Source organism: Hemicordylus capensis, chromosome 4 (assembly GCF_027244095.1).
Source record: "Hemicordylus capensis ecotype Gifberg chromosome 4, rHemCap1.1.pri, whole genome shotgun sequence".
Taxonomy (NCBI): Eukaryota; Metazoa; Chordata; class Lepidosauria; order Squamata; family Cordylidae; genus Hemicordylus; species Hemicordylus capensis.
The window spans coordinates 172,169,308-172,182,876 of NC_069660.1; the positions used below are offsets into that span (position 1 = coordinate 172,169,308).

Below are 13,569 nucleotides of genomic sequence, written 5' to 3' on the forward strand. Positions count from 1 at the left end.
CCATGTAACTTGTACTTTGGCCCTTTAATATTTGTCAGGAAGGTTAGCAGGTATAGCATATTCTATTACTAGTACAGTATGAAAAGAGAATATGCATCTGCTAGAGGTTTCCATGCTGTGCAGATGTTAAAAGTGCAGGAGCCCCTTTCAAATGAGGAATTAGAAACCTTTAAGTGTGTGTGTGTGGGCAGGGGACTCAACATTCTTTTTGGGTGGCGGGGATGTTTTATTCTCAACTGTTTGTAAAGACTTTCTGTCTGGAGTTGTGATCCCCCTTTCCCTTGCCCCTTTTTGTCTCCAAATGACACATCCTTTACTCCAGTTAAGGCAACTTGGCAGCTCCTGTAATGCAGAGCTTGGGCTTGGAGAAAACCCATTTATCTGGTGGAAGACCTGCCCAGTTGTGGCTTGGCTCACCTCCCACTTTCTTGCCTCACCCCAGGGATGGACATATTAAATAATGCCATTGAAGGCCTGATGGGCAGCCGTGGCCGTGAGCAGTGGACTCCGTCTATCCTCAGCATTTCCGACTCAGTGATGCAAGCAGACAAGACTGAGGTAATGCTCCTTGCGTCTTGCCAGCAACTTCCCCTGCTACCCAAGTGGCTGAGTGCAGCCCTCTCGTCTGACATACTGTAACCCTGTTCAGGTATAATGGGCATTTGGGTTCCTTATTAGCCTTCTCAGGAACTTCAGTTTTCATGGCAAACACAATAACAGTCGGAATATTGGCCAGTTCAGAGAAAGTTGCTCTCAACTAATTTGTTCCACTAATTTCCGTGGGACTGAAGCAGAACTTTTTGTGGAATAGGACTTCTTTGTTTGCAAAACATCTTGACCCTTATTAGTCCTTTTTAAAAGCATGCCTGTTGCTTCTCTTTCTCTTTGCTGCCTGCGCAAGTCGTCGTCTTCTTCTAATTCACAAATGAATATTGCTGAAATTGAATAAAATTTATTTCAGCACACAGTTTGTGCAATCTCAGGCAGTATAGATAAATCCTGCCCATAAATGTTCTCCTTATTGTGGACAGAGCTCCCCAGATAGAACAAAATCTGTATAAACATTTCAGGCCCCTTCTCTGAACTTCCAATTTTTTAAAATTTAATTTTTTAAAAAAGTTCAAATTGGTTACTTAATCTAGGGAAGAAAAAGTTTTGAGGGATGTGCAAGTGCCTGTGTATGGGGAAAACACTAAGATGAGTACCAGGGGGAGAACTGAAGAAAAATGAGGCAGTGGCATCTGTAGTCAAATCTGACCAGATTATTTTCTGTTCTTTGAGGAGGCGGAGGAGGACGACGAGGACGAGGACACTTGTATTTGGGAATGCCAGGTCCGCTATGTGACTTTCATTGGGATTGGGAAAGATGCCCACACCTTTGCGCTCATCACTGACATGGGGCAACAACGTTTCCAGTGCACAGCCTTTTGGTGTGAGCCAGATGCCGGCACTATTTCGGAAGCAGTGCAGGCTGCATGCATGGTAAATGCCAGGGCATTTAAGAGGGTCTGAACAGGGTTTCAGGAAAGCCTTAATTTTCCACACCTACTGTAGCTCAGGCCAGCCGGTTATGTAATACAGAGCTGCCTTCTTGTGAGGCCTCTCAGTCTTGCACATTTTGAACTTTGAGGCTGGACCATTCACACTCTCCAAAGACTAGATGCCCTGGTCTGCATCCCACCCCTCAGCAGTTAGTAGCTCAACTGCAATTACAAATATGACAAGTATTTGTATACTGCTTTTCAACAAAAGTTCCCAAAGCAGTTTACATTGATATAAATAAATAAAATGGCTCCCTGTCCCCAAAGGACTCACAATCTAAACAAGAAATATAAGATAGATGCCAGCAACAGCCACTGGAGGGATGCTGTGCTGGGGATGGATAGGGCCAGTTGCTCCCCCCCTGCTAAATAAAGAGAATCACCACTTTGAAAAGGTGCCTTTGCTCAGTTAGCAAGGGATTCTCACATTGTGAGCCCTGATACTGTTGGTACCTCTTTTCTCATGTATGAGTAAATGGATGGCCCCAACCTCGATAAAGCCTGTCACAGACAGAAAGGCAGGTGGAATAATGCCAGGAAAAGAAACTAAAGTGACTGTAAGCATCAGGTATTTGCAAGCCCACGCTAGCTCTATAACCTGTACATTCACCATTTTCTACCTGTTTCTTTGATAGGTCCAGTATCAGAAATGCTTAGTCGCCTCTACATCACGAATGAGAACAAAAAGTGGTCCGCGCTCCATCCTGAAAATGAAAAGGACAGTATCGGTAGACTCCCCAGTGAACCCATTTCCTGCCTCAGGGCACTCCCTGCAGAAAAATGGCAGTGGGGCCTCGACACGCAAGCGGGGGGTCTTCTCTTTCTTTGAAGCATTCCGCCAAAAACATTCCATGCTGCAGACCCCGCAAGCCAAATGACTTGATGTGGAGGAGAAAGTGGGCCCCAGAGGACAAGTAACTGCAGCCTTCTTGCTGATGTCCAGGCTCAGAGTGTAAATAGTGTCATTCTCTCCGTTGGGTCTTCCATTGATGCTAAAAGACCCAGCAGATTCAGGCAGCAAGGCTGGGCCCCGAGGGAGGGCCCTGGCTAATTCTGGGCATGCTGTGTATAGTTTTCTAGCCCTTTGCTATGTAGACGCTATCAAGAGGAGGCAAAGCTGCTTTGGAGTAGTAGTCACAATGCTGCACATGAATGTTTGATAATGGTCCTTGGCATTGAAAGTCTCAAATGCACCACACAGGCTTAAAGCTTTGCTCCTGATGCCCAGTGGGGTCTGTGGAGCAGGGCAGAGCAGGCATGCCCGCTTCTTGAGGCAGAAGCAGCTTGTCCCTCCCTAGCTGCAGCATGAATGCTTGGTGTATGAGGCTTGACACTGCAGGCCCAGCAGAAGGAAGCAATCTTTGCAACCCTGGGCACCTCATGGAGCAGGGCAAGTACTTATGCGAGGCAGCAAATATATGCTTGTGGGCTTCCGGATTTATCAGACATATATACAGAGGAACATTTCCCTTGAAAAGTGACCATTTACTCTCTGCTAAGCCATGCACTGAGACACAGACACTGCCTCATCTACTTCACCACATTACCACGCTTCGTATACAGCCAAGAATGGCAGAGGCCTGCAACACGACTGTGCTTTTCTGGCAAAGTCTGTGCCAACTTTAAAAATAAACGTCTGAATGTCTTTGAACAGAGAAGTAGCCCTTCCAAAACAAGCCAGTGAGAGTGCTTTGGTGACCATAATGGGCCGTAGCCACCAGGGTTCACACAGGTCTTGTAAACCCACCACACCCCCAGGAGCACCTGCCTGACCTCCGCAGACCCTCTTTGCAGCAGCTTCCTTCTTCTTGCCTCTCCTGCGGCCTTTAATCTGCCCACTGTTGCAGGGGCAGGAGAGGTCCCCTCACTTCACTTGCTGCTCTAGGAGCCCGCTGGGTGAGCGGGGGTGGGGGGGCGCCCAATGAAAGAGAACAGACATGCAGCTTCCTCTCTCCTGCCAGAGGAAACCTTGCCTGCCTCCCACAACAGCGGGCAGATTAATGGCTGCAGGAGCAGCAAGAGGGGAAAGGGGCCTGGACTGTGAAGGGGATGTGGGGAAGCTTCCATGCCGGCCGGAGAAGAAGCCTTGCTTCTTCTCCCCCTCACTGGCCACTTTAGGAGCCTGCCAGGAGTTCCTGGCAGGCTCCTAGAGAGCAATAAGCAAGGAGAAGGGACTCATGGTTTCTTCTCTTGTGCTAGTGAGGGAACCTTGGCTGTCCCTGCACAAGTGGGCAGATTAAGATAGTAGCAGCGAGAAGGGGGTGGAGGTAAGAGGAGGCGCTCCACATACGAGCGGCGGAGATGGTGATGGGGTGCACTACACCCCTGATAGAATAACCAAACGGTACATGCAGCTCCAGTGCTCACTAGCAAAATGTCTGTAACAAACTTCTGTGTGTTCGTAGCACCAGCACTCATGACTGTCCTTAGAGTAGCACCAGCATGCCATGTCTGGCACTTGGATTGGGAACAACTATCCAAATCTAGACCATCACTGTATGCCCAGCGCTGGTGAGCAAGTCCACGTGCACAGGAGCCATTTACACTTGTGTGCATGGGTAGGAAAAATGTGGAGCTTCCAGAGAGTTCCTTAAAAAAACAAAACAAACACAACTGTTTAAAGATAGTCTGTTGTAGCAACATCAATGAAAACGACTGCTGTGTCTCACTTTATCTGTCTAGAAATGGATGATAAGGCTGCTGAGAGGGTGGGGTAGGTTTCCACACATTTTATTTATTTTCAGTTTTAGGTCTAACATAACCTATCACTATTATCTTACTTATAACAGGAGCCCCAGATAGGATAGACTCAAGTCTACCTCAGTGATACTTTATATTTGATCATTGGTGCAAATAAACTACTAATGTGGAAGAAAACAAACTTGTTCTGTGTTTGGACTTGATTCCCAGATATTGTTACTGGTGTTGGAATGAATTACTTTACTGATAAGGAGCTAAATGAATGCATTCATTTGTCACTAATCTGGGATGCTGTCAACATTCCAAAATGATGATTGTGTCTTAAAATTCGGGCTGTAGACTAAAATGCCCAGGAGCAGATACAAGTGACACTCTTTGATGAGACCACCTCAGCCCAACAGCCTTGCAGCCTGGTCCTAACACAGGTTTACCTGGAAATAGGTTCTAGTAAATTCAACAAGAGCCTGTATGATGCAGCACATAGTAAGGTCATTCACATGACCAAAGTGGGGTGGGCTGGGGGAAAGGCAGGATCTTACCTGCCTTCCCCCAGACAATTCAAGCCTCTTCAGGGTTCTGCTGCTTGCGCACCCACATGACCAGTGCGGGCAGCAGCAGACTCCCAAAGTGGGATTGGGAGGAGGAAGTCCTCCCACATTCTACAATACATCACACGGGCAGCAGAGAGGCAGCCTGTAGCAGGGCAGCAGTGCTTCTCTCCCTAGCCACTCTGTACACTGGACTCTATGGCTGCCACGCCAGGCACCATTCCAAAATCTGCAGTGCTCCAGACTACAAAATGAGGTAGATTGGGCTCTGTGCAACCTTGGGCTAGTCTCTATAATATCTTGGCCTAGGGTACCCCATAGGGTTGTTTGCGTTTATTGAGGCATATTGGCCGACATCGTGCACAATGCAACATGGGTAGCGGAGCAGTTCCTACACTGTGCTGTTGTGCCTGTATAACCACCTTTGATGGCGCTGTGCAGCAGGGCAGTTCCACTCAAGTAACTGTGCAAACTCAGGTGTGCAATGGGATGCCCCTTATTTCCAATCTACCATTGCACAGCTGCATTTGTGCAACTTTGCGACTGAGTGGAACTGTGCTGTTGCATGTACATCATTGACGGTGGTTACACACAGGGGCATAGCAAGGTTGGAGGGGGCCCAGAGACAAGATTTTAAAATGGGCCCCTCGCTGATATACACATACAAAGCAGACAGATTCCCTACGAGTTTTCTAAGGTATGCCTGGGTGGTTTCGGGAGGGTCCATCAGCTCCGAGGCAACAAAAGGGCGGCCATACACCAGCTCGAATGGGGACAATCCCAGTCGAGAGGATGGGGCCGCTCGGACCCGGGTCAAGGCCAAGGGTAAGACCTTAGGCCATTTCAGATTAGTTTCCTGACACAGCTTGGCAATATTAATCTTCAGGCTTTGATTCATTCTTTCAACCTTCGCGGAGGACTCTGGGTGATATGCAGAGTGCAGAAACCACGGGATGTCTAACAATTTGCAAACCTCCTTTGAGGTAAAGTGAGGCCCATTGTCACTCTCGAGGCCCCTTGGGACAGAGAACCTCGGAATTATGGATTCAACCAGGGCCATGACTACCTCCCGGGCCGGGTTGGAAACACCTCCGGCCACCCGCTGAACAGATCCACAAACACTAGGAGGTTATGTTTGGTTCCCTGTTTTGGCATTTCAGTAAAATCCACCTGCCAGGCCTCCCCAGGGTACCTGGCAGTGCGCAGCCTTCCCCTTGGGACTGGCACCCCTGTTTTAGGGTTGTTCCTTTGGCATATTGGACATGTTTTTGAGGCATTTCGGCATGCCTGCCGCAGCCCCTTGTTGCTGTACCTCTGCTTCAGCCACCTGTAAAGGGTGCGCGCTCCAAGGTGTGTGCTAGTATGCATATTCTTAATGACATGGGGGACTAGGGCACTAGGGAGTTGTATCCGCCCATTCACCACCCACCACCCGTTCACCCATTTCCCGTCTGGGCTTAGGTGGTCCCTTGCATCATAGATTGAAGGCATCTGGGTGGGGGTGACTGGAATTAGGGCTCCCACACATGCTGTCCCCTTCGGTTCCCAAGCTGGGTGTAGTCCTCTGACCTCCTCCCTTTCCATTTGCGCCGCGTGTCGGGCACAGGTGTCAGCCAGGCGATTTCCCCGTGTCACGGGGCCATCATCTGTCTGATGCCCCCTGCAGTGAATCACAGCTATTTCTGAGGGCAGCAGAAGGGCCGAGAAAAGTCTTTCCAGAAGTGGCTTCATTTTTAAGGTTTTTCCATCTGCACCCCTAAAGCCCCTAGCCTTCCATAAGGAAGCATGGGTGTGTGCGGCCAGGAATGAGTATCGGCTGTCAGTGTAGATATTCGCTCGAATTCCCTGGCAGTAGGTGGCAGCAGCGATCAGGGCTTCAAGTTCGGCCACTTGAGCAGAACACTGTGGGGGCAGTCTTTTTAAGATTACTGGGTGTTCCTCAGTGACCACAGCATACCCTGTATACCTCTGTCCGTTGAGGACAAAAGAAGACCCATCTGTCCACAGGGAGAGGTCTGGATCAACAATGGGCTCCATCCTGAGATCAGGACGTATACCCACCGTCTCTGCCAAGACTCTAAGGCAGTCATGGACAGGGGTGACAGCTGGCAAAGGGAGCAGGGTAGCCGGATTGAGGCAGTTAGATTTATGTAAGGACACTGAGTCATTTTCCAAGAGAATAGACACATAGCGAGTAAGTCTGGCTGAGGTCGCCCAGGCCGGTAGTTTTTGATCTAGGAGAGCAGCCACAGAATGAGGGGACTGTACATGTATCGGGCTCCCTGCAGAGATTTTTAAAGCCTCTTCAACCATCGTTGCCGCTGCCGCAATGGCCCGCAAGCAGGCTGGCCACCCCTTGACTGGGCTGTCTAAATTTTTGGAGAAATAGGCTACTGGCATCCTGGCCAGACCCACGGTCTGGGTAAGAACAGCCAGGGCCACTCCTTGTTTCTCGTGTACAAATAGCTCAAAGGGCAAAGTCCGGTCGGGTAATGCCAGGGCTGCTGCAGAGGCTAGAGCAGACCGGATAGCTTCCCACGCCCTTTGGTGGGTGCCCGTCCATTCCCAAGCCATATTTAAGGCTGTCAATTCATACAGAGGCTTTGACAAGACAGAGAACCCGGGGACCCACAGTCGCCCATATCCTGCAATTCCCAGAAAACTACGGAGCTCCTGCACATTTTGGGGAGGATTTAAATCATTCAACGCTTGGATACGGGATGGATGCAGGTACCGAGTACCTTTTTCCAAAACATAACCCAAATACCGGACCTTTTGGGATACCCACTGGATTTTTGACTTGGAAACTTTGTACCCACAGGAACCCAAGTGATTTAATAATGCCACCGATTGTGCGGACGCTTCGTCCGCCGTTTTTGCTGCGACCAAAAGATCATCCACATATTGCAAGATGGTCACTGCGGGTGGCTGGAAATGGCTCAAATCAGCGGACAGAGCCCGCTGAAAGGCGGAAGGCGAGTTAGAGTAACCCTGCGGGATCCTCTTCCAGGAGAACTGGTTTTTATGGGATATGGGACCATCAGGATCTAACCATTCAAATGCAAAGATGGGCTGTGACTCCTGGGCCAAGGGAACACAGAAAAAAGCATCCTTCAGGTCCACTACCACGTACCAAGTTTGATCTCTGGTTAGGGTGGTCAAAATGGTGTGGGGATTGGCTACCATTGGGTGCAGTCGGAGTGTTCGGGCATTTACTTCCCTAAGGTCCTGCACAAACCGCCATGATCCATCCGACTTTGGTACGGGAAGGATGGGTGTACACCATGGGCTGGACACTGGCATCAGCAGATCGGCCTCTAAGAAAGCCTGAATTATAGGCTGGAGTCCAATGCGGGCCTCCCTTTTGAGAGGGTACTGCCGCACGGAAATTGGGCATGCCCCTGGTTTCAGTGGGACTTGATGAGGGGTTGCATATTTGGCCAATCCTGGTGTCCCTGTATACCAGACCTCAGGGTCTACCTCCCTCCACTCCGCGGGCTCGGGACCAAGTGTGGGTTCCAGATAACAGATGTAAGCAGTTTCAGGTGGGAAGGACAAAGAGAGTCCCTCTGGTCGGCAATGGATGTCTGCCCTTAGTTTGCACAAAAGATCTCTTCCCAAAAGATTAAGGGGGCATTTTGGGAGTACCAAAAAGGAATGTTTGACTGATGGGGTTATTGGGACGGGTTGAGTGACTGGCGCTCGGGATGGTTCCCCACCAATGCCCACCACTGGAGTGGTGAAAGTGGTGAGGGCAGGGACTGTGTCCCTGTGTCCAGCCAACACACTATAGGTAGCCCCTGTATCTACCAAAAATTTCTGAGGGCGACCCAAAACACAAAGTTCCACTAGAGGCTCAGGGGTCGCAAACAGGGGAGAGCCTCTGGGACACCCTCAGTCTTCATAAGCTTCTGCTGCCATGAGGGGATGAGGTCCCCTCACGGGTGGCCCCTGTGGCCTGGCACTCCCAGGTTGGGCTTCTCCTCTACGGACTGGGCAGGGGTAACGGTTACCCCCCACCGTGGGGAGGCTTGATTGTTCCCTCCCTCTTCCTTCTCTTGGGAAGAAGGCAGCATCGGCCTCCCTTTTCCGATTGGGGCACTCATTCTTCCAATGGCCTGTCTGGCCACAATAGAAGCACCGGCTTTGGGGCCGGGGTCTGGGGCCCCCACCATTCCTTCTTGGCTGGCCAAAGACTGGCTGCAAGGCCGCTGCCAATAGGGCAGTCTGGGGCTGCAGGGCTGCTGCCAATAGGGCGGCCTGTTTCTGCATCTTCTGGTCCTCCCTTACCTCCTCCACCTCCCCTCTCTGGTGGAACACTTGAAAGGCAGTCTGTATGAGGGTTTCCATGGGTTGGGCGGATGGGGCTGTCAGTTTCTGCAACTTCTTCCGAATGTCTGGGGCTGACTGGCCAATAAAGGCTGTTTTTATAGCCGCCTCATTTCCCGGAGCCTCTGGGTCCAGGTCTGTGAAGCGACGGAAGGCATCCTTCAGACGCACTAGGAATTCCGTGGGGGACTCCTGGGGTCCCTGTATCGCTTCATACACTCTATGGAAGTTAATAGCTTTTGGGACTCCTTTCCGGAGTCCGTCCAAGACGGCAGTTCGTGCTGCCATGATCAAGACATTCCCCAACTCATTGTTAGGGTCGGTTGCAGGCTCTGGTGGGTTAGGGCTGATCAATGCCAGAGGTTCTGGCAAGTTGCCCGCATCATAGCGCCCCTGGGCAACCTGTTCCCCTCTCCAGGCAGCATAGGACGCATGGGCCTCCTTCAGCACCTGGCGGAGTTCATCTTCACTCAGAAGGCCAGTAAGGAGAGTGAAGAGGTCAGGGATGTGGGGCCGGTGGGTGGAAATTATCTGACCCACCAGATCCACATACTTCTGGGGGCTTTCCCGATACGGCGGAAGCCCCTGTCTCCAGTTATGAAGGTCAGAAGTGGAAAAGGGGGTATGGACTAAAACCAGTCTTTGTCCCATAGGCACTGCCCTTAGCGGACACTGCACAGCCCCCAATCTCTGAGGCTGTCTTCCCCTCGTGGTCCTGACTGGTCTCTGAGGAGTGGACCCTGCAGTGTCCCCTGCATCTGAGTCATCACTCTCCTCCTCCTCTGGAGGGGTGATGGCGCCCTGAGAGGACGACCCCGATGTCTCCAGGGAACCGGGAGAGGTCCCTGTCCCCGACAGGGTGGATGCCCCAGATGGGGTGGATGGCTGACCCCCGGAGTCCCAAGTAGGGGACATTCCCATAACCTGTTGGACAAACTGTATGGTCTGCCTGGCGAGGGAACCGGGAGAAAGCATCCCTGACGGTCCCTGTGATGGCTCTCCAGGCCGAACCGCAGGCGGGGCAGTTGGGTAGGGCGGGGGAGGAGAAAGACGATTGTAGGGGTAATCATCCTCCTCCTCAACCTTCCGTATGGAAGGGGCCGGGGGAGTTACTGGAAACACGGAGGCAGCCGCCTCCTGAGGCACTGGTTTCTTCACCACAGGGTGGATCTGGCTCCCCATGGATTTTGTTACAAGGGCTGGGTTTGGAGGGGGCAAGGATCCTGCCTTGCAACCCTCACAAAGATCTGGTCGGGTGCTCAAAGACAAAAACATTTCCATATATGGCCACTCTTTATCTTTAAAGTTTAAACTTAAGTAGATGGAAAGATAGTTAATTCGCACATCTAGAGCGCCCTCGGGTGGCCAGCGAGGTAAATCTTGGCCCAGAAAATACGTGGGCCACACAATTTGGCATAAATTTATCAGCTGGCGCTTTGTAAGTTTTTCAGAGCTCTTAGGTTTGAATTGCTTAAAATGGTCCAGAAGACATTGAAGAGGGGTAGTTTTACTATTCGTTCCCAATTTCCCATTTACTGTTCCCATCGTAACGCTGATCCAACCTAACCAACCTAAAACCTTGATCAGCCCACCCTGCAAGAATAGCCTAACGGGTTTTTACGCCTCTGCCTCCCTTATCTCCACTAACACTGGGCTGGGGTTCTGGGACGTACTCCGTCCCCTCCCCGGGCTTGGTTTCTGGGCACTTCGTTCCCCCCTAAGCGTACCGGCTGTGGTGGACAGGTGGGGTCAGAAACGGGGTCAGGCCTCTCACCCCCCGGTCGAACAGCTATTCCCAGGCCAACCTCCTAAGTATGGACCCTTTTCACATTCACACACACTTGCGCTCGGGCTTTTCCCGACTGGCCTTCTCGCGAAGGGACAGAACTGCGGTACTGGCCCTCCTCTTTCACGCTTCCGTATGGAAATCTCTTGCACACAGGGTCACAAAATTCACACACCTCCCCCCTTTTCCCCAAATAATAATTTTATACTTACCCCCTCAAGTTCTGGTCCAATCACAGCATCAACCTCCTTGTTCCCTGCCAATCTCCTTGCATTCGTTCGTGGTAACGCTGGGATCTGCCAGAAACTGCTCAAACGTGGTCTCCCAGCGAAAGGATGCTGGAGCGCGCTTTGAGACGACCAATGGGCAACTCCGGTTTCACCCAGGTACCAGTCTGAAGGCGCCCTTTGCTGCAAATGGCAGCCTCACAATTTTTGCCTTCAATTTCCCGGCCAATGCACCAAGAAATGTTGGGGTCAGTTTTCCGGGAAGGCTAAAAGCCCTCCAGCTAGTCTGGTGGGATTTTGGCTCTGGACTCTTATGATTAATTAGCCAAATTCAATAAGAAGCCAGAAAGGAGAATTAAGTATCTTTATTCAGCTGAGTAAAGGGTGTCCATTTCAATGCAAGAGAGAAATGGCACACCGCAGGAACAGTTACAATCAATTTTATACCTTAACAAGCAGTGACAAGCAACAAGCCCCCTCCCTCAGTTCCCCTTTTCTGTAGAATCAATGCTATTGGCTATATTCAAATAAGTTGTTGTTCCAGACATGGTGTCACATATATCAAGAGGTGGCTTCCTGTCTTTCCGCTTGCGGTTTCTAAGCTCAAGCATTCTCAAGTGTTAGCTTCCTGTCCTGTCTGGAACTCAGAAATGCTTACAACACCCAAAAAGAGATTTGCTTGCAATTTCTTACTATCATTTATTTCCTAATCAGCTTTTAGCAGTATTACAGAAGCAAAATGGCTACAGTTATGCTAAAGGTGAAACACAGCTTTTTCTAGCCCTCACAACAATATATAGTGCACTCACACTCACATCCCCATTATGAATATGGTGAATATCTAGTTCACATTGAATCTAGTTTTTTCCCTCTCTGCTCCTGCCAATCTCCAAGAGACTCAACATAATTCATAGGGGGTGCAACATGGGCTGGTGGGGAGTCATGTGATGTGCCTCTGGGGGGCCCCTCGAGGCTGTGGGGCCCCAAGATGACTGCCTCCCCTTGCCTAATGGTAGTTATGTTACCTGAGGGCCAACAAATTCCTCAGAACCACAAACCAGGCAAACAAAGGATGATTGAAGGAAGCAAAATCACCGTTTATTGAAAACCAGCGCTGGTGACGCTCCCAGTACCTAACGGTAAAACCTGAGAGACGTGCCCAGCTGCCTGGGTCACAAGTTTTTATAATTTGGCATAACTACACAATTAGGTGTCAACATTCAGCCCCAAAGAACCAATCAGTTCATTACATTTGTACATATGCTTGCATAGAGGCTGGACTTTGCGCTCTAAGTTTCTATTTCACAGCAGAGAGATAATTAATTAATAGAAGAAGCCTTCACATTCCTAGAACAATACAGTTACTATTCAGGGGAGCCTATCTCTCCCCGCGGCTGCAAACCTCCACTTATTCTGCTCTGGGCAGATAGCTGACTTAACACTTTCTTTTGGTCTGTACTTTTCCATCCCACAGAGGCACTGACTTGCAAACACACTTTCTACAAAGCAATTACAAAGCAGCTTTCTGAAAAGGCCTTTTCCATCCCACAGTTACGCCCCTGGTTACACAGATGCAGTGGCAGGGTCAGTGCTTCAGGCACCCACATTGCCTTGCACAGCATGAGCCACAGCTTCTTAAGTATTAGCCTCCAGAGCGCCTCCCCCAAGTTGTACATAACCATGTAGTGTAAACAAATGAGTTAAGTTAGCCTAATTAGTTAAGGTTCAACAGACAGCACAGGTATGATAATAAAACTGAAGGGCATCTATGCCACTCTGAATTCTTAAACAGTCACAAGGGAGGTCTTGTGCATCTGCAATTAAAAATATTGCAATTTATTTGCTGCTCTAACCAGCCTGAAACAACCTTGGAAGTAAATGTTTGGGGTCACCGAGAATCAGGACGAGGGATATATTTTTATGTGCTTCTCTGCTGTGCTATATAATGCTAAAGGAGTTTGTGATAGGGGCTGGCTTCCGGAACCTGAGCACTTTATTGTTTCTAGAGAGCTGAAAGGGAAGGGGTTTCTTTCCCCTTTTGCTCTCCTGAGGCCTCCCCACACAGGGCAGGGAGGACAGTTTTTAAGCTCATGATGATGTGCATTCTGCCCTGCTCACCCAATGCTCACCTTCAGGATACTGCAAGCTGTTTTTGAGGTTCATACAGACAACTCCTTCCTTCCCCTCATTTTCTCCCTCCTCCCACACCCTCAGTGTTCCATTGATCCTGGAAGTTCCTGGAATAGTAGAGTTGGAAGGAGCCTTCTAGGCTATCTAGTTGAAACCTCAGCTCAGTGCAGGAAATCCAGAGCTAGAGCGTCCTCATCAGCTGTCCAGCTTCTGCTTGAAGACCTCTAGGGATGGAGAGCCCAACCACACCCCTAGGTAATGTGCCAAGCCGCTCTTACCTTTAAGACATTTCAGCTGAAATCGGCTGT

At 50.0% G+C, this 13,569-nt stretch overlaps 1 protein-coding gene across 10 annotated transcripts in view; it reads left to right on the forward strand.

Moving 5' to 3' along the window:
• Positions 1-4,422, forward strand: part of APBB3 (amyloid beta precursor protein binding family B member 3) — a 43,111-nt gene extending 38,689 nt beyond the window's left edge. For 7 of the 10 annotated variants that reach the window (XM_053246455.1, XM_053246457.1, XM_053246463.1 and 4 more), the window contains 3 exons: positions 443-558; positions 1,282-1,482; positions 2,177-4,422. In XM_053246455.1, coding sequence (XP_053102430.1) covers positions 443-558; positions 1,282-1,482; positions 2,177-2,419 — 560 coding nt within the window. In that variant the 3' untranslated portion in view covers positions 2,420-4,422. The remainder of the gene's footprint in view (positions 1-442; positions 559-1,281; positions 1,483-2,176) is intronic. The other 3 variants (XM_053246456.1, XM_053246464.1, XM_053246465.1) reach the window with 1 other exon arrangement.
• The last annotated feature ends 9,147 nt before the right edge of the window (positions 4,423-13,569 follow it).